Source organism: Taurulus bubalis (assembly GCF_910589615.1).
Source record: "Taurulus bubalis genome assembly, chromosome: 9".
NCBI lineage: Eukaryota > Metazoa > Chordata > Actinopteri > Perciformes > Cottidae > Taurulus > Taurulus bubalis.
The window spans coordinates 12,715,674-12,737,739 of NC_136597.1; the positions used below are offsets into that span (position 1 = coordinate 12,715,674).

At 38.7% G+C, this 22,066-nt stretch overlaps 2 protein-coding genes across 2 annotated transcripts; one reads left to right on the forward strand and one right to left on the reverse strand.

Annotated features, from left to right (window-relative positions):
* Positions 1 to 765: 765 nt before the first annotated feature.
* Positions 766 to 13,234, forward strand: cax2 (cation/H+ exchanger protein 2; the record flags this gene model as incomplete). Its single annotated transcript, XM_079223875.1, has 20 exons — positions 766 to 835; positions 3,047 to 3,205; positions 3,294 to 3,400; positions 3,483 to 3,591; positions 4,168 to 4,284; positions 4,361 to 4,422; positions 7,292 to 7,444; positions 7,523 to 7,714; positions 7,815 to 7,914; positions 8,003 to 8,144; positions 8,319 to 8,502; positions 8,602 to 8,701; positions 9,464 to 9,588; positions 9,682 to 9,713; positions 10,107 to 10,219; positions 11,060 to 11,205; positions 11,286 to 11,380; positions 11,457 to 11,535; positions 11,629 to 11,737; positions 12,305 to 13,234. 20 exons carry the CDS (start codon positions 766 to 768, stop codon positions 12,376 to 12,378), a joined length of 2,268 nt encoding a protein of 755 aa, XP_079080001.1. The 3' UTR covers positions 12,379 to 13,234.
* A 168-nt stretch (positions 13,235 to 13,402) lies between these two features.
* On the reverse strand, positions 13,403 to 21,220 carry LOC306740950 (kelch domain-containing protein 10-like; the record flags this gene model as incomplete). Its single annotated transcript, XM_079223197.1, has 10 exons — positions 13,403 to 15,086; positions 15,514 to 15,653; positions 15,742 to 15,789; positions 15,874 to 15,940; positions 16,022 to 16,106; positions 17,075 to 17,223; positions 17,360 to 17,514; positions 19,482 to 19,703; positions 19,961 to 20,053; positions 21,136 to 21,220. 10 exons carry the CDS (start codon positions 21,218 to 21,220, stop codon positions 14,877 to 14,879), a joined length of 1,254 nt encoding a protein of 417 aa, XP_079079323.1. The 3' UTR covers positions 13,403 to 14,876.
* Between the last annotated feature and the right edge of the window lie 846 nt (positions 21,221 to 22,066).

The following is a 22,066-nucleotide window of genomic DNA, read 5'->3' on the forward strand; positions in this document are numbered from 1 at the left end:
GGTTTGACTGTTGGATTTTCAGTTACTCATTTTTGGAATCTCCTACTTTGTTTTGGATATTTGTTTATTAAAATCACTGTTTATCATCCTTATCTGTTCCACGTGTCTATCTGCATTTGGGTCCCTGTTGTCTTTTTGCCCCAAAGTGACACATTATCCAGAATTACGGGAAATGAAAGTCAACAAACTCACAAAATCACCATGTTGCCACCAAATGTAACATGAGGGTTTGATATGTGGTTGAATAATTCTTATTGAACAAAACAGCCGGATGGAGACCAATACCTTTACTGTTCTTTGCACTTAAGAGCCCATAAGATAATTTGGCTTCCGGACATTCTGCCAGAAATGGATTAGTTTAGCCTTACCCAAGACATGTTCTCTTTCTAAACAAGTAGGTTGGTTGCCTAAAAGCTAAGATTGTTTTGGGCAGAAAGCAAACTCCTATAATGTGCACATTTGGTCTGAATCACACGTCACAAAAAATGGAACTACATTTGAATAAATGTATACTTACTTTGCACCATTGCTTCCTCTCCACATTTGCAATCTCTGTACTTGTTTTATTTTACAGCACAGTGTGATTTACATTCGAGTTTAGGGTGGGTTTTCCCTATTGAAGGAACTCAACTACATTTCCCACAACTCCAAGCGGTCTAAGCCTGAATCTGTGCGTCTCCTTAACATGAACGCAGTGAAGGGGACGTTGACTGAGACGAGAGGAAGTGTTATAAGATTTAACGGTGAGGTGCTTTACCGAAGGAGATGTCTCTCTCTGCCGCACACAGCTCGTGTACGAGCAGCCGCAGAAGGAGGCCGGTGGAACAGACGCAAGGTGAGCGGCTGAGGCTCATGTTTAGCTTTTGCTATTAAAAAAAAAAACTTTATTTGTAACAAACAGACAGTGTGCGTAACAGCGCTGTGAATGTATTCTCCATTTTAAATCTGACAACATCGGTTGTTGTGCTTTTTCAGCCCACCTTGATATCATCATGTGAATCAAAAAAGTAAACACAGTCAGCTCGGTGGACTGTTGCACATCAGACAGTCACGTCGTATTGATTATTTACACGCTGCGTGTGCGCGCGTGTGCGCGTGCCTGTACCGTCTCTGTTTGTGTCACCAAATTCCCATGTTAAAAGTGCACATAATAATGTAATCCGACATTTGATATCTATTTTGGTGTCCTTTGCTGCTATGAGAAGAACTGTATTCGTCCATACAGGGGCTGCAGCTAATGATTATTGACATCAATCAGTGTTTTTTTTTTATTTTACGAATATACAATAACAGAAAATAGGGAAAATAGACCAAGTTACCCAGATTACAATATGACATCTGCAGATTGCTTGTTTGATGAAACCAACTGTAAAAACCACCTAAATACATCCCTTGTACAATAATATAAAACAATCATAGAAGCTTGAACCAGGGAAGGTTTGACACTTTTGATTTGATAAATGGTGTAAATGATTATCAAAATAGTCATGAGTCTGTATATGTGAATTACCCTTGGTGGGTAAATGAATTATATCATGAATTAACACATTTTCTTTCATTTATGCCTCACTTTATTGAGGTTATACTAAACAAAAGTTATGTATTTCATGATCAATGCTATACAACCTATAAACTTCTTTCTTTTACAAGAAAGTGACTAACTGTCTTTTTATCCCGATTAATTCAGTGTTCCTCTTCTACACTGATAGACACAACTATGAGTAATGATTTAAAAACCTACAAACGACCTCTTCTGTCAGTGCTCAATCATTAACACGATCACTGATACTGCTTATTTATTTATTTTTTACTATGCTTGAGCTTCAGGAAGCAAATACCAAAACAGAAAGAGGAAATAAAACAAGACTCAATGTTTTGAGACGCTAAAAGGAGAAGTAAAGAATATAGTGCTTTCTTTTTCTCATGATGCTAGCATCATGAGACAAGAAAGCACTATATTGTCTGCATATTGTCTGCACTCTGTCTGCACTTATCCATTCATCAAGTTTCTGTCTTGTAAGAATTAATCAATGGAAGGGCATTTTTACCCTTTTTTTGTTATTAGTGTCATGCCTCTGGTTTCCCTGCAGAACAAATCCAGCTGTTGTCAGGCTGTCTGAGGCAGTTATCAGTTCAAAGATAACATTGTGTGTATAATTGCAGTCACTAAATGTGGACGTATTTCTCAGATAAAGACTTGTTTGATTCATTATAGCAGTCTAATTTTCTCAAGTCTCATGTTTCTTATTACATGTGGCTTGCTGGTTCAGGGGTATGATTCTCATTTAGGGTGTGAGAGCCCTAAGCGTCTTAAACCAGATCTTATCGTATCCCCCTCCGCTAAAAGTGTGTTCTTGGTGGAGGGGTTTAACATGTGTACGAATGAGCAGGAATAAGTTAAAACCGGCATGACATGGAAAACAGGCCAACATTTTTATAGATTAGGGATTTTTCAATGAGGCAGATGTAATATTAGGAGTTTTTAACAAGGTAATTACGAAAAAGCAATATCATTAACAAATGAGTGATCAAAGCAGAATATCTTTGCAAGAAGTCTTAAAACATGTCTGCATGTGATCTTTCAATAAACAATTGACTGCCATTGTGCAATTCAACATAAACATAACAGTTGACTGATTGAGCAACATACTCAAAAGTCACAGGTTGAAGCATAATTTTGCCAAATTGTATTGTACATTCACTTCTATACCAAAACAATAAATTCAAATTCATTTACTTATTTAAAAAAATAAAATAATATATTTTAAATTAAATATATGATTCTACACTCTTTCTACGACCATAAATACAGAGAAGTGACTCTAATGATACAGTGATTTTGAGCAGTACACAATAGTTACAGTACATACTGTCTTTGTACTTTTAAAAATTGACCCTTGGAGAAATAATTGCCAGTATTTCCTGTTAGTGTTAGTATTTCCTGTGATTATTCTATTATCATATTGACCAGAATTTTGACTACTTACTTTGTGACTAAAACATATTTTAGTTTTTATGTGTAATTAATTTTTGCTTGGTGTTGCAGATCTTCCGTGGGAGCATGACCCCCCGGTCGGTCACAGTCATAAACAGATTCATGACCAACTATGCAGAGATCTACCACCTAATTCAACAAACACTCTGTCTTCACATCAGTCAATATGTCCTGCACTGTGCATGACAAAATGCATGCCCGAACATGCATGTGAGTACTGAGTTATTTAGATTTTTATTAACAACAATACTGATATTTTTCAAACATTTATTTGTCATCTTGTTGCTTGTCAATTTAGGTCCAAACCATCATGCCTGTGATGATAGCTGGGAGGAGATCCAAAGCAAGAGAACCATTAGAGCGGAGAACGAAGTGGAAGCCAATAAACTGGTCAACAACTACAGGGTAAGTATCTCAAGGGGTTTGAGTGCAGCACAACAGGCAGAAGGGCTTATCCCTCTAACTCAGTATTTGGTGTTTGTGTCAGTTTGGTTTCAGAAAATGGAAGAGTCACGTGACTGAGCGTCCATTTGAAGTCAGGTCAGAGGTTGTGAAAGAGCTCTACTCTGAACTGAACGTCATTAAACCACATGCAGGTACAGGTTATAGTATTTAAGTCTGTTTAGTTTGTGTTGGAGGATTATTCTGATTTAGCTCAACTTGGGAAATGATTGATGAGACGATCATGTGAACGTACCAACAGTTGAGCCACATGACAAACTGCTTTATGTGGAGTTGAAACCGAAAAGCGAGTGGACCCAAATAATCATAAATCACAAATAATACCCCATTTATCAAAAAACTGTGTGCACAACTAGGCAAGAGTGATGAGTTTAAATTGTGACCAGTTGATGAAAGTTTGCAAAGGATTGTTGGACAAAGAATTTTACCGTGCACCTTTTTGTATTCTCTTCTAAATAAGTTTGGCTAACTTGTTTTTCCAACCATGTGTTTTGTGTCCCATTAAACTTGTTTTCATAGATGTCACTGTGTTAACAGATCTCAGCAATATAACATTGATGAGTACGACGTATAACTACCGAGAGAAATTATGACAAAACCACAAAAATAAGATCAAAGTTGCAATAAACCAGCATTATACTTTACATACAAATTACATTAAAACAAATTAAAACAAAGCCTTTCACTGATGTCTGTCTTTTTGGTGTTAGGTCATCTCATCACATGCGGAAACGTAGCGTATGTGCTTCTGTTCGGCTGGTGGGTGTCTCTGGCATACATCTTGATCGGTCTACTCATGTTCATCACTATCACTGGTGTACCGTATGGTGAGTAAGCCAACCAATAAAGATGAATGATTCATGTCTATTTTGGCATATATTCAGTTTTTCTCTCACTCTTTAGGCAAACTTTGCTGGAAGTTGTCCTGCTACTTCCTGTGGCCGTTTGGCAAGTCAATCCATGAGGTATCGTTTGATTTTAGTTGATTTTTGGGACGTTTTACATTTTATACTAACTAAAATGAGGAAGATGCAGTAAATCCTGTAGTTTCCTCATAGTCCCTCACAGACTGGTGGTCATGAAAGCGGAGGTCTTGCTTAGCAACACCACATGTCTGCAACACTACACAGTTTGCTGCAACTCGTTGTTGCACATACATAATTGAGGTTAGAGTTGACACTTTGAAAACATATAAAACAATTAACAATAATATTCTTCTGAGTATTTATTTCAAGATTGGCTTTAGAAAAGATTAAGATTTGTAACAATAAGGCACTTTCAGTTCTTTAAAGTTTACATGTTGGTTTGATATCAATATCAACTCAGTTGTTACTTTAAAAGGAGCAGATCAACCCCCACTGAAACATACCTGATGACATATGTTTGTCTCGGTGATGGAGGACAGACCTATGAGTAGGTGTTTGGTGTTATGTAAATACCTTTTTACTTTTAGCCAAACAAGTATGTTGTATAGCAGTGACATGATAGTAGTCTTTTACCACTATATAGCCTCTTGGGTGAATAAGCACCCCGTCAGTGCTATTACCACTAAAGAGGTTGCTTTGCCATGGTTCAACATCAGTTTGACCCGGACAGTCCCCAAGTGTACAACGTATGTTGTATATGCTGCCACATTTATAGGCTTGATGTTATAAAAACCCTCCTCAGAGGCAGAATAACCACCAATTACAGCTTCTCGTCTTTTCAATAGCCACTTAGATGCTTCAGAGGTGTATTATGTAATGTTTTTGTAATTTTATTCAGGGCTATGATTGGATAAGCCTTTTGGGAACTTCATAAGATTAGTTGTATGGGTGAGACAAGGGGAGTCAATGTCCTGTCTGATCAGGCCACCGGAGTGATTGACAGTCTGACATTAAAGCATTTATTGACAATGTAGGTCACAAAAACCTTTTTCAAAGGTCTTTATGGCCTCAAGCTTTATTTGTCACAACATGTTTATTTTGCTCGTACACTATTCACAGGACTTCTCTGATTTGGTTTAGTTGGCAGTTTGTCTTCCACCTATAACTAAACATTTAAAGGTTTAGAGGACACTGAGACAAAACACATGACACGGGACACGTAGATCCCTTCAGAAAACACAGGCGACCCAAGCTAATAAAGTCAGAGTTTCTCCAGCAATCTAGCATCCATAACAGATATAACTCTTACAAGTTGCTGCATTTTAGCAACACCTTGAGCAATAACTCACATTTTGCAAACCTGCCCAATTACAAACATTTTAGTGGTTAATATAAAGACCCTGTCAATAGAAACCTCTCCAGCTGTTATTGGTTTAATAGGCTTGCCTGAAATCAGTGCACTAAGTTATAGTTAATGATCATTATGTCTTTTGTATAACATCACTGTGTAGCCTGTTTAGCAGATTGTGTAGATATTCCCTGTTGTAAGAATGGGACAACGATTTGTGTAAACCTCACACTACAAGCTGTGCCAAGAGTCCCGCTCTGCTAATGCAGTTCATGGATTTCTACTAGAAGTGTAGGTGCCATTGTTAAATTTGTTAATGCCTCTTTCTATCCTACAAATCTCACAATGTTAGGCCCAATAATTTATTTCAAAATGATAATGTTGGTTTATAAAGGCCTGAATGGTTTAGGGCAATCATACATTTATGATCTTCTGCTCCAATATGAACCGTCATGACCTCTCAGGTCGTCTGGGACAAGTCTGCAGGACATGGATAGTGTGTTCAGTTATCATTCACTATATATATATATATATATATATATATATACATACATACATACATACATACATACATACATACATACATACATACATATCTATCTATATGGAAACAAACTTTCAGAAAATTGCAGGTCTGCTACAACTCTCAGTTCCTCTTAAAATCGCTAAATATTTTTCTGTTTGTTGCTGCCTTTTTTTTTTTTGCAGTTGCTGTGCCACAACTGTGAAATAATTTGCCGTCTTATTAGATGTGCTCCCTCCATCTTTGTTTTAAAAGTTTGAAGACACATTTGAATTAACTGACCCTTGATTCAGTATTTGTACTTTGTTGTCCTTGGTATGTTCTCTTTTTCTTTTCTTTTTTTTTTTACAATTTAATATATTTCTTACTGCACTTTGTTCAGCAAGATGTGTTTTAAATTTGCTCTTGTTTCACTTTACTTTTATTAAATCAAATTATTATTAATTAATTACACTAACTTGTATTGTTGTATTAATATATTCTTTTTTTTATATATAATTTATATTTCCTTTTCTGTTATCCTGGCTCCTAAATGTTTTTATCTGTATTGCAGTTGATGTTTTATGTAAAGCACTTTGCTAAAATCAGCTTGTCAGCTTTCCTATGAAATTGACATATTTTTATTTATTTTTTACATCGACTATGACATACAAAAGTCAGTCAGGAGCAGGCTCCATTTCTGAAATTGTTGTTCTATTATTTGATCTATTACTATTACTTGTGTGTTATTTATTTTTATACAACAAACCTGATTGTTGTTTATCTATCAAACAACCATGTCCTCAAGCTTCTCACATGTGAAGATTAGCTGGTTTCTCTTTTTTATATCACTGTAAATGGGATCTTTGTTTTTTGGCCTGTCTTTCAGAAAAAAACAAAGACTCCACTTTGGCTTTGGGAAATTGTGATGGGCATTTTTAACTACTTTTGGACATTTTATAAACTAATTGTTCATTATTTTCATGACTTGAAGGGATATCAGGCCGATAAAATAAACTGTAAATAATAATTACTTACAGCAGACAGCCCATGTGATTGAGAAGTTGATGCTCTAATGATTCCAGAAATAATACTTTCCTCTGGTTGTGTTTCTTCAGATTGGAAATACATTGAGGAGATGTTGTGAACAAGCACCAGACTGTGAGTGTAACATAGACGGGACAGAAGATAATTCACCAGTTCTGTTGCCTTCACCCACAGAGGTGCTAATCCCAGAGCTGCCGGGACGACCGCTGCGTACTCCTTTCTGGGTAATTTAAAATGCATGTATAAAACATATCTATAAAATACATTTTTGCTACATGGAAATCATTCTCCTTGTTACACAGCATCGTTTCTCGACTTACGTGTGGCTGCTGCTGGGATATTCTCCCCTGGTGGTCATCCATTCCCTGGCCTGCTTCCTCTCCTGGATCCTGGTCTTCACTATCCCTGTTTTCAAGATGAACGCGCGCACACTTGGCGTCATCCTTCTCTTGGCTCCTGAGGATGTCACTGTCTCCAACTGCTCACAGAGGAAGGCAAGGGAGAGATTTTATTAGAATTGCCTACAGCACAATAGAGATATTGTTCAGCTTTGGTTTAATGCACCAGCTTCTTTATTTTCCACTTGACCCTCAGCCTCAAGTGTATGAAGGCAGAGCACTGCTGTGCTGCTACCACGCTGCAAACTGGTATTACTACAAGTACACTGTTGATGGGATCAATGTGTTCGCTGTCAGTATCCTTTACGGTTGTGTGAGTGTGTGTGTGTGAGTGTGTCAGTGTGTCAAATCAAGACCTGTTATCATCTTTGACCCCCATCTCAGACCTCCTCCCTCTAGTAATAGTTGCCCTGATAATTGGCTATATTGACCGAGAAAACCAGTACGCCAGCTCTAATGTCAAGTTCGCCATAGCAATCTGCTCCATCATACCTCTGTCTCATTATATTGGTATGGGCATTGCCAGGTGAGTTGTTCACTTTGAAATACACCTGTTTAAAAACAAACACAAAAAAAAGTCTAATAAAATGTATTTGACGTTGCCTGATGCGTCTAGTTTACCAAACATGTAAAAAGAGTTACAGATTTTAATACAAAACAGGTTCTGATGTTAATTGTCAATCGTTTTTGACACTTGCAGTATCTCAGCCCAGAGTAACTTTGCAGTGGGTGCAGTGGTGAACGCCACCTTTGGCTCAATCACAGAGTTGACCTTTTACATCACAGCCCTACTCAGAGGTCACAAGGCCGCCAACCCGTGTCTGCAGGAGGTTGTTAAGGCAGCACTGACTGGCACGCTGCTCGGATGCATCCTCTTCATCCCTGTGAGCCATCCTGCATTTACAAAAGCCACATTTAAATACACAACACACAGATATTGCATGTGCACTATTAATGTGGTTCTTGCTTGGTCTTTTTCTTAGGGCATCTGCATGATAATCGGAGGGTTGAGACACAGTGAGCAAAGATTCAACAGTCGCTCTACAGGAGTGAGCTCCGCATTGCTTTTCATCTCTGTTGGAGGCAAGTATTTCATAGATATGGACTGAATGCCTTTATCCAGCCATACAGCAAAGGAAAAGTGACCTAAAATAGAAACATTTTAAGATGCAGTTGTTTGGTCTCTGCTGGACATGTTCCACAATGCCAGCAGGAAACCAGCCGTAGCAGTTTAGACCTCCAGATACAAACACTTGTTTTTTTAATCCTAAAGGCAAAAAAAGTAGTTGCTGGTTAAGTTTTGACACTTGCTCCACCTGCTGGCAACACATGTTGCAGAGCTACAGTTGCTTTTTGCAGCTACTGTTTCCATTGTGTTTGTATGCGTTTCACACTTAACACTCATTACCTGTTAGCTGAAATAAATTCTACAGATTGACCTTAATTGTCTCACACAATTCTCCAGATATTAAATTATCAAAGAAAAAAACTGTTCAACTAGTAGCTGTAACACATCAAATGTTAAATGTTGATGAGTTTGCTAGTTAATTTGTCCTTTTTATACACTTTGCCATCAGAGAAGTAATTGTCTGGAGAATAGAAAGTCACATGTTCAAAGATATTTAATCGATAAAGAAGAGATGTGTAGATTATTTCAATAATGACCGAGTTCATATTCTAGAGTCCAATATTCAGCTCCAAATCACATCAAATGTCTTGCTGATACTCAGGTGATAGTGGCAGCAACATACCCAGCCGTACACTGTCAAAACTGAAATCAAATGCAATGTAAAAGCTTTACCAAAACCTTTTACACTGACTAATCCCACTTATTGTCAATGGCAGGTGTGTTTGCCCCCACGTTGTTCTCCAAAGCTTATGGAAATCTGGTGTGCGATGCCTGCACCAACTCCAGTGGAGGAAATGGCACAAACGGTCAGTTTGTCTGCCACAACTGCCACTACGATCTGGTCAGCATCTCTTTGTACCAAGCACATTATAACAAACATTAAATGAATTACTTACACTGTGTTATGTATAATATGATTTTTTTCCCCCAACAGAACAACGGTACATTCTTCCACGACCATGTTGAGTAAGACTTTCTTTTACTATATATAAATAAATATATATATATATATCTATATAAATACAGATAATGTCCAGGTTGGCCTATTATCTGTCTTGGTTTAATTTTCAGCAGCAGACTCTAAAGTTGAATCTGGAGCTGATGCAACGACTTTTCAACATATTTCTCTTAAAGTTTATTTTCATTTCACTAGTGAAATGAATGCCAAACAGTAAATGTCTGGAAGGAGTTAAATCAATCTAAAATTAGTCTATGCTGTGGAAAGTTGTTGGCACACATATAAGGTATAAAAAGACCAGAGGCAAATAAGCTAAAATCTACTAAGCCAACATATAGTCTTTGGAATTTCCCTATTTATTTTATTTCCCTTTCATTTATTGTGTGTGATCTTTTTGCCAGGCCACTGGTATACACAGTATGTACCCTCTTGCCAGCTGCCTACATCATTGGACTGATATTTACGCTGAAGACGCACTCCCACATTTATGACATCCATGTTGGAGATGGACAGGGTAGGAGTCTCCCTCTCATGAATCACAGCTAAAGCGATAGTTTGGTTTGTTTGAAGTGGAGTTGTATTAGGTACTTAAAGTCATTGTATACAGTACAGTAGAAGGCGGTTTGGCGGCACCAATTTGGAGAAATAGACAGAAGTACCAGCACTGAAGCTAAGTAATGTACTGCTATGGACGAGGACAGACGCAAAATGTATTTGGGGCTCCTAAAAAAAATCGTAATATATGAATTAATAATATATTTGCACCGCTGTACCTTACTGTCAGACAGCCCTTTTAGACGGCCAATTAAAGTCTATATTAGTTGTCTATACTCTCCTCAAAGCTTCCAGAGTATATAGACAAAAACTGTAATTTTCTGTCACACAACATGGGAGTGGCTGGTTACCGCTGCCTCGATCGGTTCATTTGTTAATCTATTTATGTGACTTTATGTATTTTAAAGGGTTAGTTTAGATTCACCAAAGTCCCACAACAAACCAACCGATTGAGGCAGCGGTAGACAACTTGACAGAAACTCAAAAATGACTGAGTCTGGTGGTAGATAAGAGCAGAATCACCTTAAGTTGCTAAAATACATTTAGCTGCTTCACCAATCTACTGGAAGACATTGTGTTGCTCCTGTGCTGGTACTCCTGACTGTTTCTTCAAACTGGGGACATGCCAGTGGCCATCTTCTGTAGGTAACACACAGACTATTGATGAGCACCTCAGACAACCCCACTTCAAAACATCCAAACTAACCATTTATAGGCTAACACAAAATTGTACCTTGCATTGTCCCACTATAAGACAGTGAAATAAATGCTAAAATTCTCTCTTTGTTTGTCTGTGCAGTGATGGACCACCAAGGCGCAGTAGTCCACTGGTCTCGGTGGAGGTCTCTGGTCATCCTCATCATGGCCACTGTGCTCACGTCTGCTTGTGCTGATCTTGTCACCGAGCACATCCAGCCAATACTAAACCAGCCCAACATCTCTCAGGTCAGGACATACCACTTGTACCGAGTCAGTTTTTACGTGGTCGTTTCCGCTGCTGTCCTAACGTTTGACTCTTTCTTCAGTATTTCATTGGGGTGACAATTCTCGCAATGGTCCCTGAGATCCCAGAGATTGTTAATGGGATTCAGTTTGCTCTCCAAAACAATATCAGTCTTAGGTAAATATTGTCTTATTAAGTAGGTACTCTGCACATTTTAGAAAGAGAAATGTATAATGATTTGTCTTTTTTTCAGCTTGGAGGTGGGAAGCTGTATTGCTGTTCAGGTCTGCATGCTGCAGATTCCAATTCTCGTCTTATTTAATGCCTTCTATGTAAGACAACCTACAGTTGATCATTGATTCATTCATAGAAATACCTACTGTTTGCTGTTTTAATAGTTTCTGTAATCATCTCTGTTTGGACAGGATGTGGGATTTGTGCTGTTATTCAGTGACATACATCTGTGGGCCAGTATCTTCAGTGTGATTCTTGTCAACTACATCTTCATGGACGGCAAGTCTGATTATTTTCAGGGTAAGTTTTTACGTTGTTTTTTTTCTGTCACTTGGAAAACATGAAGTTAAATTAATCAAAATGAATTGATATTCATACTAGAAAGGTGCAGCTCTCCATACGGTTAGCTGCAAGCGGTTTTCCAAACACAATGTCCAATAACGATAAAAGAGAGCCGGTACAGCAGTGTGTGTACTGGTGGTTCTGTTAGCCATTAGGCAAACACACCGTAAGCTGTTATCAAAGATGCCGCATTACAAAGGTGTCGCATTACAAGCCCCGCCAATGGTTTGAAATTATGTACACTTCCAGTCTCCTCAGTGGTCGTGGTCATTGCATGATCGAAAGTTTTTTTATTAATTACTTTTTGGCTTTGAAAACCAACTTGTTGAAGATATATTGTCCAAGAGGCTGGTTTAGTCATTTATCTGGATAACTTAGCTGACCAGTCAATGATTCTCAGAGTGTTCTGGGTTTTATTCCGTGAACTAGCAGAACGTGTCCCTGCAAGAGAAATCCAGTATGGTGGTTTGATAGAATGTAATCTTACACGTTTCATCCAATGACGTGTTATTTCCTGCCCCCCAGGTACAGCTCTGGTGGTCGTCTACCTTATTCTGCTGGCTTTGTATTACTTTGCTCCATCTCCACCAGGCTGCTGACTGGGTGACTACATTTTTTTAGCCCAAGGTACACTTTATTTTAAGCCTGGAGGACTCTGAACATGCAAATTCAACACCCCTCCCTGTTGATCAAACTTTTTCCTGACAGGGTCATAACTAAATGTTTGTGTGCATATCCCGACATGGGCTTTTTATTAAGTATTTTATTTCTCATGCCTAACTTCGAAATACACTGTATAAAATGTTTATCTCAGGTAGGTACTTGTTGCAGGACTATATTGCTACTGTAACATGTAGTTTGTAAGCTAACACATGTAACTGTCCTTTGACTCATGACTGCTTATGATCTTTGTAAACTGGTGAAAGAAGGAAAACAAAGTATTTTTACAATGCAAATTAATATAACGTTAAGTATCTGCACTGATAATGTTTTGTTTAGGGTACTGTTATATATTTTGTATACTTTTGAACTAAAACATGTTAAATGGTACATGCCTGTTGGAGATAATGTTACATTAAACACTGGCACCCTATGTTTGGAAAACCTGGCATGGCTGGCTGTGCTAAGCAAGAACAATAATGAGATCTGCCAATACAACAGTTTGAAAAACTGACTTTTATTGTTTGTACAGACAGGAATTACAAAATATAATGTACATTACAGCCATAATTGCTTTTGAGACGGAGCTTTTCTCCCGAATGTTTGTGTAAAGTGACATGCACACCATAGCTTCATGCAAGAGATAATTTAACTTTCATTAAAATTACAATGTAGTAAAGCTGTTTCTTCATAAGATAAATAAGGCCATAATGTCAAACATAAGAAAATGTAACTGAGGTGGAGTTTTGAATATGAAATGGGCATTATGAGACAATAAGTTTCAAAAGAGTTAGCTTAGTATTGTACCGACAGTTACAGTGATTGTGTGAGATAGATATATATATATATATATATATATATATATATATATATATATATATATATATATATATATATATAAAAAAGGTAAAAGTTGACCAAATAGGAGACAAGAGGCAACAGTGTGACTGGATACAAGCAGCTGGTGGGTTACTAGTACGGTATCTAAGATGTACAGGCCGCAGTAACCACAAAAAGATTGTTTCATTAGTCATCTCTGTATGCATAAATCTGCTTTTACAAGACTGTTGTTGAATGTTTGGGGAGCTCTTAGTTCAGACTGAGTCTGAGCACAGTATTTCACATCCTGAGTACACCTCAAGACTACCTTGTAACTAGTTTAAAAAGTCCCATGCCAAGTATTAAACAATTACAATACAGCCTAATTTAGAGTATAAAAGGTTAATGGATCAGGCATGAACTGAAATGACAGTGAAATAATGTGAAAAAAGAAAAGCAGCTCACATTTTGCTGCAATTCTGAGTTTTGTAATAAAATAAAACAGCACAGTGAGTCAAATAAATAGAGAACAAATGTGTATTTAAGTCATCAAAAAAAAAATCATTAGCTGCACTTCCTTATTACTCATGAGCAGAACGGTTCAGCAGCAAAGGCTCATGTGGCAAACACCAGGTAAATAACAAGGGGTGGGGGGAAAGGAAATGGAACAAAACAAATAGTTAAAAAAGGACTGATTTACTGATGTGTAACATTTAGGAAATTAAGAAGGCACCAAATGTAGAAATAAAAAGACTGAAAATCCCTGGGGAGCTACAGGTGTATGAATTAATTTTTAATGTTTCCTTGAAAGAGGAATAATAACTGAAGAGGCACTAGATTCACAGTGATGCTATGTCCCAGATGTTTTAAAAAGGCTTTTATCTGCTCACAAGGCCTAATGTGACTGGGATTTTGAAATTTGTACTGTACCTTTTTAAGATCACAGCTCGATATCCGCATTCAATCAGAAATCCCTTGAGGCAAAAACATGATGCTTTGAATAATTGACTGACTTAGGTATCACAGTTATAACGTGTCCATGCTTTATCAGCAGTGTGCCTCTTTTCAGATAAGATTGCTGGTTTGATTCTGCAATGTTTGATTGAACCTATAGTCTGACTGATGTGTCTGAACATGTGTAAAAGCTGGCAATGGTGTGCAAAGCGTAATCACTTCTACAACAGTGAAACAAGCAGAGTTCAGTCCCGGAATTGAATCTAAAATTACACTAGCAGAAGCAACATTCATTTTGCCTGGGACACTTCCTGCTCAAACGACAGCAATGTGTGGTAAAATAACACCAACATTAGGGAATGCACTATAAAGTTGACCCAACATATTGAGTGCAAAGCATAAGAGTGGTTCTGGTGTCCACACTGATGCATGACTTCTGATGGATTCATGGAAATTCAAATCTGACCCATCACATACAAAGAAACTCATGAAAACCATTACACTTTTTTACAAGCACACATTTACATAAAAATAAAGTTAAAAAGGCATTCAAAGTTTTTTTTAAAGAATCGTCTGACATCAGACTGTCTTTTCCTAGTCCTCAGGGATTTTAGAGTCAGTGCCGTTTCACCACATACCCCTTCCTTTAGTCTCTGTGCTTCGTCTATTTCAGCCGCTGAATTAGTGTGTGCGTCAGTCCCATGCTGCGCAGCTGAAGCGTGGACAGCTGAGCTAAGCGAGGGAACGTTTTCAGCAGTTTCTCCCAGGCGAGCTCCAGCAGGCTGGGCACCACCAACCACACTTTGTACAATGAGCCAGTCCTTCTGTTCCCGGACATGTTGACGACGCCGCCGTGTACATACATGCAGCCAGCCTAAAGGATCCAAACAGTTGCAGAAATTAGAGCTGAAAACACTCGATGATGCATTATTTTGTCAATCAACATAAACTTAATGCGCAGCTATTTTGCTACTCGATAAATCATCTGCCATTTTATAAGCAAAACCCCAAAATATTCTATAGTTTCAGCTTTGATTTGGTGTTTATAGGATTGAAAATGTATTTTTTTTTTTATTTGACAAGCAGGATATTTGATGTCAACCTGGGCTCAATAGACATTTTTCACTTTTTTCTGATCATTAGAATAAAAATAAATCTGCAGGTTAATTCATAATGAAAACAATGCTTGGTTGCAGTCATACAGCACAAATAAACTGATGTAGATTTATTTCTCACAAAGAGCAGAAGAGAATCTGCGGATCAAGTTGGATGTCAACATGTTTAACAGACAATTTACGAACCGGAGTGACTGCAGCACAGTGAAAATAGGCTGGTTCTGGCATAGCGGCAGGGAGCTTGGTCCACTGAAATGTCTGCAGGTTGATTTTCCACAGGTCTGATAGGATCAACTCTCCGTTATAACCCCCACATATAAACACCTCTGGAGGTAGAAATAGAGCAAGACATGGTCAAAATAAAAACAGTTCAGACAGTTGTGTCCAGAAAATTCTGCGTTAAATACTCCTTACCATCTTTGACCTGCACACAGCTGTGACAACGGCGAGCAGCAGGATATCCTATCGTGATAATGACAAAGTCAAGTCAATGTGTGGTCCATACCATAATCAGCACACACACAAAATGCAACACTGATCACAAACCTATTTTTTCGTGGGGTTTGGTGACGGTTTCCTCCCAGTAATTTGTCTCCAAGTTATATGTGTGAATCTGATGAAGACAAATAGTACAAGTAAGTAATAAGTAAGAAATAGTAACACTACTATCAAACTATGTGCCTGTTTCTCTCACCTTGTCCAGGGGATATGATGTCCAGGAAGTCCCACCTCCTAAAATGTATATTCTCTGTCCGTCATGAGCTAGTTCATGTCTGTACCTGTAACACCATGCAGTCATGTTCAGTCTATTCCAAGGTTACTGTGAGGAACTTTAACTGATTACGAAAAAGTCTCAAATGAATATGTATGCCTCTAGGACATTCATAAGTAAGACCATTAGTGAGAAGATTGGTTATTTCTCTATAGTTCTTCTTAATGCTTGTCATCGGCGCCACAGGATCAGATTCCGTATGAAATCAGATGAAATCATGCAGGTTCACCAGAGACTCCAGCTGGGCCTCCAGCAGCAAGCAGACTGAGATCCGGCTTCGATGCCGACTTAGTGCTGCAGGAGGGACGGGGAGAGCGTCACACCCAGCCGCAGTTTCTCCTACCCTTGTCAGGAGCAGCGCTTCACCTCACTGCTCTGCCGGTCCCCGCTAGGCAACAATGACACCATGCTGCTGGAGGCCCAGTACTGCTGGGAGCCCCGGAAGGGGCCCGACTGTCAGACCCTGCTGCAGTAAAATTATGGTTTCTAAAGTATATCTGGTGCTCGGAAACACCCCTTTTGTCCACAGGGGCCGCAAAGATCAACACAAAATTAAAAGTTCCTTGTGACAGCTTTAATTAATATTCTGGGAGATCACAATCACAGGGTTCAAACACATTGTCCATTTCAAAATGCCATATTAAATGGCCTTGCTTTTAGCGACATTGAGCTTACTCTAGCCTGCACTCTCACACAGTGGTAAACAATTTGGCTCCGTTGGCTGCCTGCTCCAAATCAACATGAACAACTGCTTGTTTGACATTTACTTTCAAAAGTATTGAATTCTCTCTCTCTCTTTCATATATAAATAAAAATATAGGCTGTTTTTTCTGTAATGAGAAGCCTGGAAACATTTTTCCCACACTCTCTTTTTGATACCTAGACCTAGAAATTACTATAATCACATTCGATACATTTCCGTACGGAAAGGGCCCTGCTATGCTGTAGTTCTCAACACAATGCTTGCCGTCTCACCTCTCGTCCGGTAGATCTGAAGGTGCATTGTTGGGTTTAAGGTGGGTCCACTCTCTGGTGGTCAGGTCCAGCCTGTGCAGGTCGGTACTGTAAAGGTAGCCTGTCGTCCCACCAAACATGTAGAGGTAGCCATTAATGATGACCATGGCCTGGAAACAGAGCACAATTATAAATGTTGTTTGATGGAATACAAAGCTACATAATCTTGTCAAATCATTTTAAATAAATTAAGACATTAATATTTTACGACTTCAACTTTATGTCGATAGAGACAAACACTGTTACCTGTCCGTAGATCTTGTTGGGTTTCTTCCCTCTGCAGTTGAGCAGGTTCCATCGTTTGTACTGAACATTGCAGACATGGATGTCATTGCCGTTGTTTTCACCAAATGGAATCCCAGTGCCACCAAATATCAGCAGGTTGTTGCCATGTAAAACAGCTGAGAGTGAGAGAAACATGAAAACAACCCGTCTCTACTATAGTTTAACATCTTGCCTAGAATCCCTGAGACGGTTGGTTTAAAACTACAGACTGGAACATTTCACTCCCTGAAGCTTGGCGTTGCAGCTTCATAAATACAGTATTAATAGTCTGAATTTTGACCACTAGTGACACCATAGAGGCAATGTTTTGATGAATTGGTCTCCATGTTGTTTGTTGCTCATGTTCAGCCATCATATACAGTCAGGGCCATACGTTTTTGGACGGTGACACAATTTTTCTTATTTTCCTCTTTCCACGGATTTGAAATGACGCAGTCAATATGTGGTTGAAGTATAGCCGTTCAGCTTTATTTGAATGGATATAGCAAAAATATGGCATTAACTGTTTAGGAATTACAACCATTTTTACACACTCCCCCACATTTTCAGAGGCTCAGAAGTAATTGGACAAACTAACAGAATAGTGAATATAATGATAATTTTTTATACTTGGGGAAAATACTTTGCAGTCAATGATTGCCTGAACATACACCCATAGTCACCAAACGCAGAGTTTCCTACCTTGAGATTCTTTGCCAGGCCTTTACCTTCAGTTGCTGCTTGTTTGAGAGTCACTGTGCCTTCAGTTTTATCTGAAGGAAATGAAAAGCATGCTCACTTGGGTTGAGATCAGGCGACTGACTTGGCCAATGAAGAATAATCCATTTATTTGCCTTGAGAAGCTCTTGGCTGTTTTCAAAGTATGTTTTGGGTCATTATCCATCTGTACCTAGAAGCGCCGTCCAATCAGTTTTGCAGCATTTGGCTGAATCTCAGCAGATAGTAATGCCCTAAACACCTCAAAAAGCATCCTGCTACTTCTATCAGCTGTGACATCAATGAACACTAGTGACCCATTGTTCTATTATTCAGATGTTTGCTGGCAAAGTCTAAACTGGCCTTCCTGTTCTTCATTGTTACCAGTAGTTTGCACCTGGTTGTGAACCTTATGTATTCAGACTCATGAAGACATCTCTTGATTGTAGACTTTGACAAAGACACACCTTCCTCCTCCAGAGTATTTCTGACCTCAGTATTCATGTTATGTTCTTCACCAAGGAAAGAATTATGCTACATCTACTTTACATGTCTACCACGTATTGACTGCTTTATTAGAAATCCATTGCAGTCGTGTAAATAGCCAAAATAAGAAAAATTGTGTCACAGTCCAAATACTAATGGCCTTGACTGTATGATGCAAATGCATGCCACGAGCACAAAGGTGACTTATTTGCAGAGGATGGTGAATAACATTTTATGGCAAAAACACACATTGGAAAAGGTAGAAATGAGCAAATAAGAGACAGACAATAAAACACATTACAGTCAACAACAACAAAACATGTTTTATGTAGGTGTGTTTAATTTTACTTTTTGCCATAACTGAAGTGTCACTCATAATCTGATCAATGAACATTTTACTTTAAATCACTGTAGAAATAAGGCTCCTGCAGGGGTGACTAATCTGGTTACTTAATTGCATTTTACGAGAGTTTACTTGTCAACAACCAATGTTTGTGTACAATCTGTGTTTTTTGCCAAAACTCAGTGTGCACCTTGAGCTTTAACAATTGTGTTGATTACATTTTCTTCCTCATTAAATAATTGAAGAGCAGATGTTTAGTTTGAAACTAGCATCGTTTACACATTAAGCATTAGCAGTCATCTTCTTCCCTGCCTTTGTTGCAGCATTACTGCCACCTGTAGATCAGTGGAATCGTTTAAAACTATTGGCAGGATTGGCATTGTTTTACCGTTGCGCAGATACCTCATGAAACTTGACGCCTCACAGTCGTATTTGTGGTCATAAACTCAACAGGGTATCTTCAAATAAGACCAGTATATGACTCTAAAAGGATAACATGTGGTTGTGTGCAGGGGTTTAAGTCTGATACGAAATGAAGGGCAGCATACCAATCCTTACCTGACATAGAGGCCAGCTCTGTGGGCATGTAACCCTCTGTGCGGATCTGCTGCCAGGTGGCTGTGGCAAAATGAAACCGCCAAAGCTCCCTGAAAAGAGGGTAGTCTTCATTCTCTGACCCGCCTGCCTCCTCAAAGTCTGGGTTGTAGCCTCCAAAAACATATAGGTTGGTGCTGTCTGCAACACAGCGGTGTCCGCTCCGCGCGGGGGGTACACAATGCCCTGTGAGAGGAACAGGTTCGAGACAGACCAAATGTGAGAGTCCAAGATGTAGGTGGTAAAGGAAATGGAGATGATGCGAGCAAAGAACGTCAAAGCATAAATACTTCAAGTGAAACAGTAGCACTTTGTAGGTTTTACAACTTTACAGTTACAGCGCACAGTGTGTATTTAACATGAGCGGGATCACTCAGTCACACATTCACAGTTTATCTTTTTTGAAGTATAACAGCCTGATGGGGAGGTCATACTTTCAGCACCTTCTCTCAGAAACCTGTTGGGGATCCGCAGGTTGGGGCAGGAGGGGGCGAAAATGCGCAGAGCCAGAAGCCACCGTCCCCGCTTCTTGGAGCCTGTCAATCAGTCATCATAGAACAAGGGATGTAGAGTTAATGTACTGCCTGTTTGTCAGATGTTGGACTGAAAACACGACTAAAATCTGCAGGGTTCTACTTTTGAGGATAAATCTGTTCATCATCAGAACTACCATACCATTGGATACCTTTAAGAGTGGTCTGTGTGGTAATTGTGTGATTAAATCATCAATAACCCTAGCACCGCTTTTGTCGATTAGTTAGTCACGCATACTTCTATTTCACTGTATATGTGTGTGTGTGTATATATATATATATATATATATATATATATATATATACATACACACACATACATACATACACATACATACATACACACACTTCATATACACTGTATATACTTTGCATTTTTGCACTTTATTATTGAATTTTCTTGAATTTAATACACGCTGCTATTTTATTGTATATATATTGAGTATTTTTCATACTTAATATTTGTATGTCTCCTATGTAACTTTGCTTGCTGCTGCCACAAACAAATCCCCCCCTGTGGATGAATAAAGTATCTATCTATCTATCTATCTATCTATCTATCTATTTAATAATGACTGTTTTTGTCTCAAATTGAAACATTTTTATTCAGCTTATTGTTAGTTATGACAGTAATGGCACACATTTGTGAAGTTGAAGGCGGTTTGACACATCGAACATAACGAATTTAACTTTTAGAAACTTAATATTTTCTGAATTTCATTGTAACGCTAACGTTTACAGTTATGTGTCCAGTGTCCCCTGCATGAAGCCAATACTTGCCACCGTCTCTCTTTACATCAGTCTCCTATATTTTAAGACCCATCTAAAGAAAACAACAATTAGATGCCTGTTGAGGGTTGATTCCCTCTCTAATGTCTGCTGGCTTCCGTAGCCGCGTTAGCTCGCTGTGCACTGGGAGCTGCAGCGGCGCTGCACCACATCGCTGACTCAGACAAACCTCAGACGAGACGGTGAACTCAAAGACTAAAGACACGTCGACTAACATTAACATTTGGTTTGCCGTTTTCTTGGCCGCTTGTGCCGGGCTACTTATTCTTGCAGAGCAGTGGGTTCAGTCTACAGACCTGAGTCGCGGTTGAGGGGCCTCCACGACAGTTTCTCAAACTTATTGAGCTGACTGAAGGTTCCGTCATGTTCGGCCGACGACATCTCGAAAGTGGACCACATGCAGACAGGGTTCACACCCAGACCTGGACCGGAACCCTCTGCAGGTGAACCACACGGTGTGGCATGGGCCTGCGAGCTGCTGCAATAACACCAAAATAAAGAAATAACACAACAGACCGTCCACACCTGCTGCTGCCCGCATCGTCACAGCCAGCTGGCCTGAGCTGACCAATCAGAGGAGCGCAGGCCCCTCGAGTCGTGTTCAAGAATCACATGGGGATGTTTATGTGTTTGTAAAAACTGCAGTGGCTCTAAATATTAAAATACAACATATACAATATATTTAAAGAACAGCCAAAATATAGCAGCGCTTCAAAATCTTTGCATTCTTTATGTGGTCGATGAGTATACAAATCCTTTAGTTACCTTTAGTACCACAAGTAACAGAGGCAGCAGTAGCAGAAGAAGCAGAGGATTAGAATTAGAAATTAATGAAATTGACCAAGACAATTGATTATCATTTATTAATATGATGTCTATTTTTGTCAGATAACTGCAGGGCATAACTGCATTTGATATAGTTAAACATCTTGGATTTACAAGGTGTGCAAGATAACCTTCAATTAAACAACCCTAAAGGGAAATATAGGGATAATATCAAAGTGCTTTATCATGAAACACCTTGATTTTTGTCTCTAAGTTACTATTGCACGATTCAGTTTAATGTCACAGGACCGCCTCTTACTGTTATTTGTCTACTTGACGACTATAGCATTAAATTAAGATATGAATTATCCAACATAATGTTTGAAGATGAAGGTTGAGTAATATTCTGTAAACGAACACATAACAACCTTCTTATCAAAGTACAGTTTAGATGATGAACAA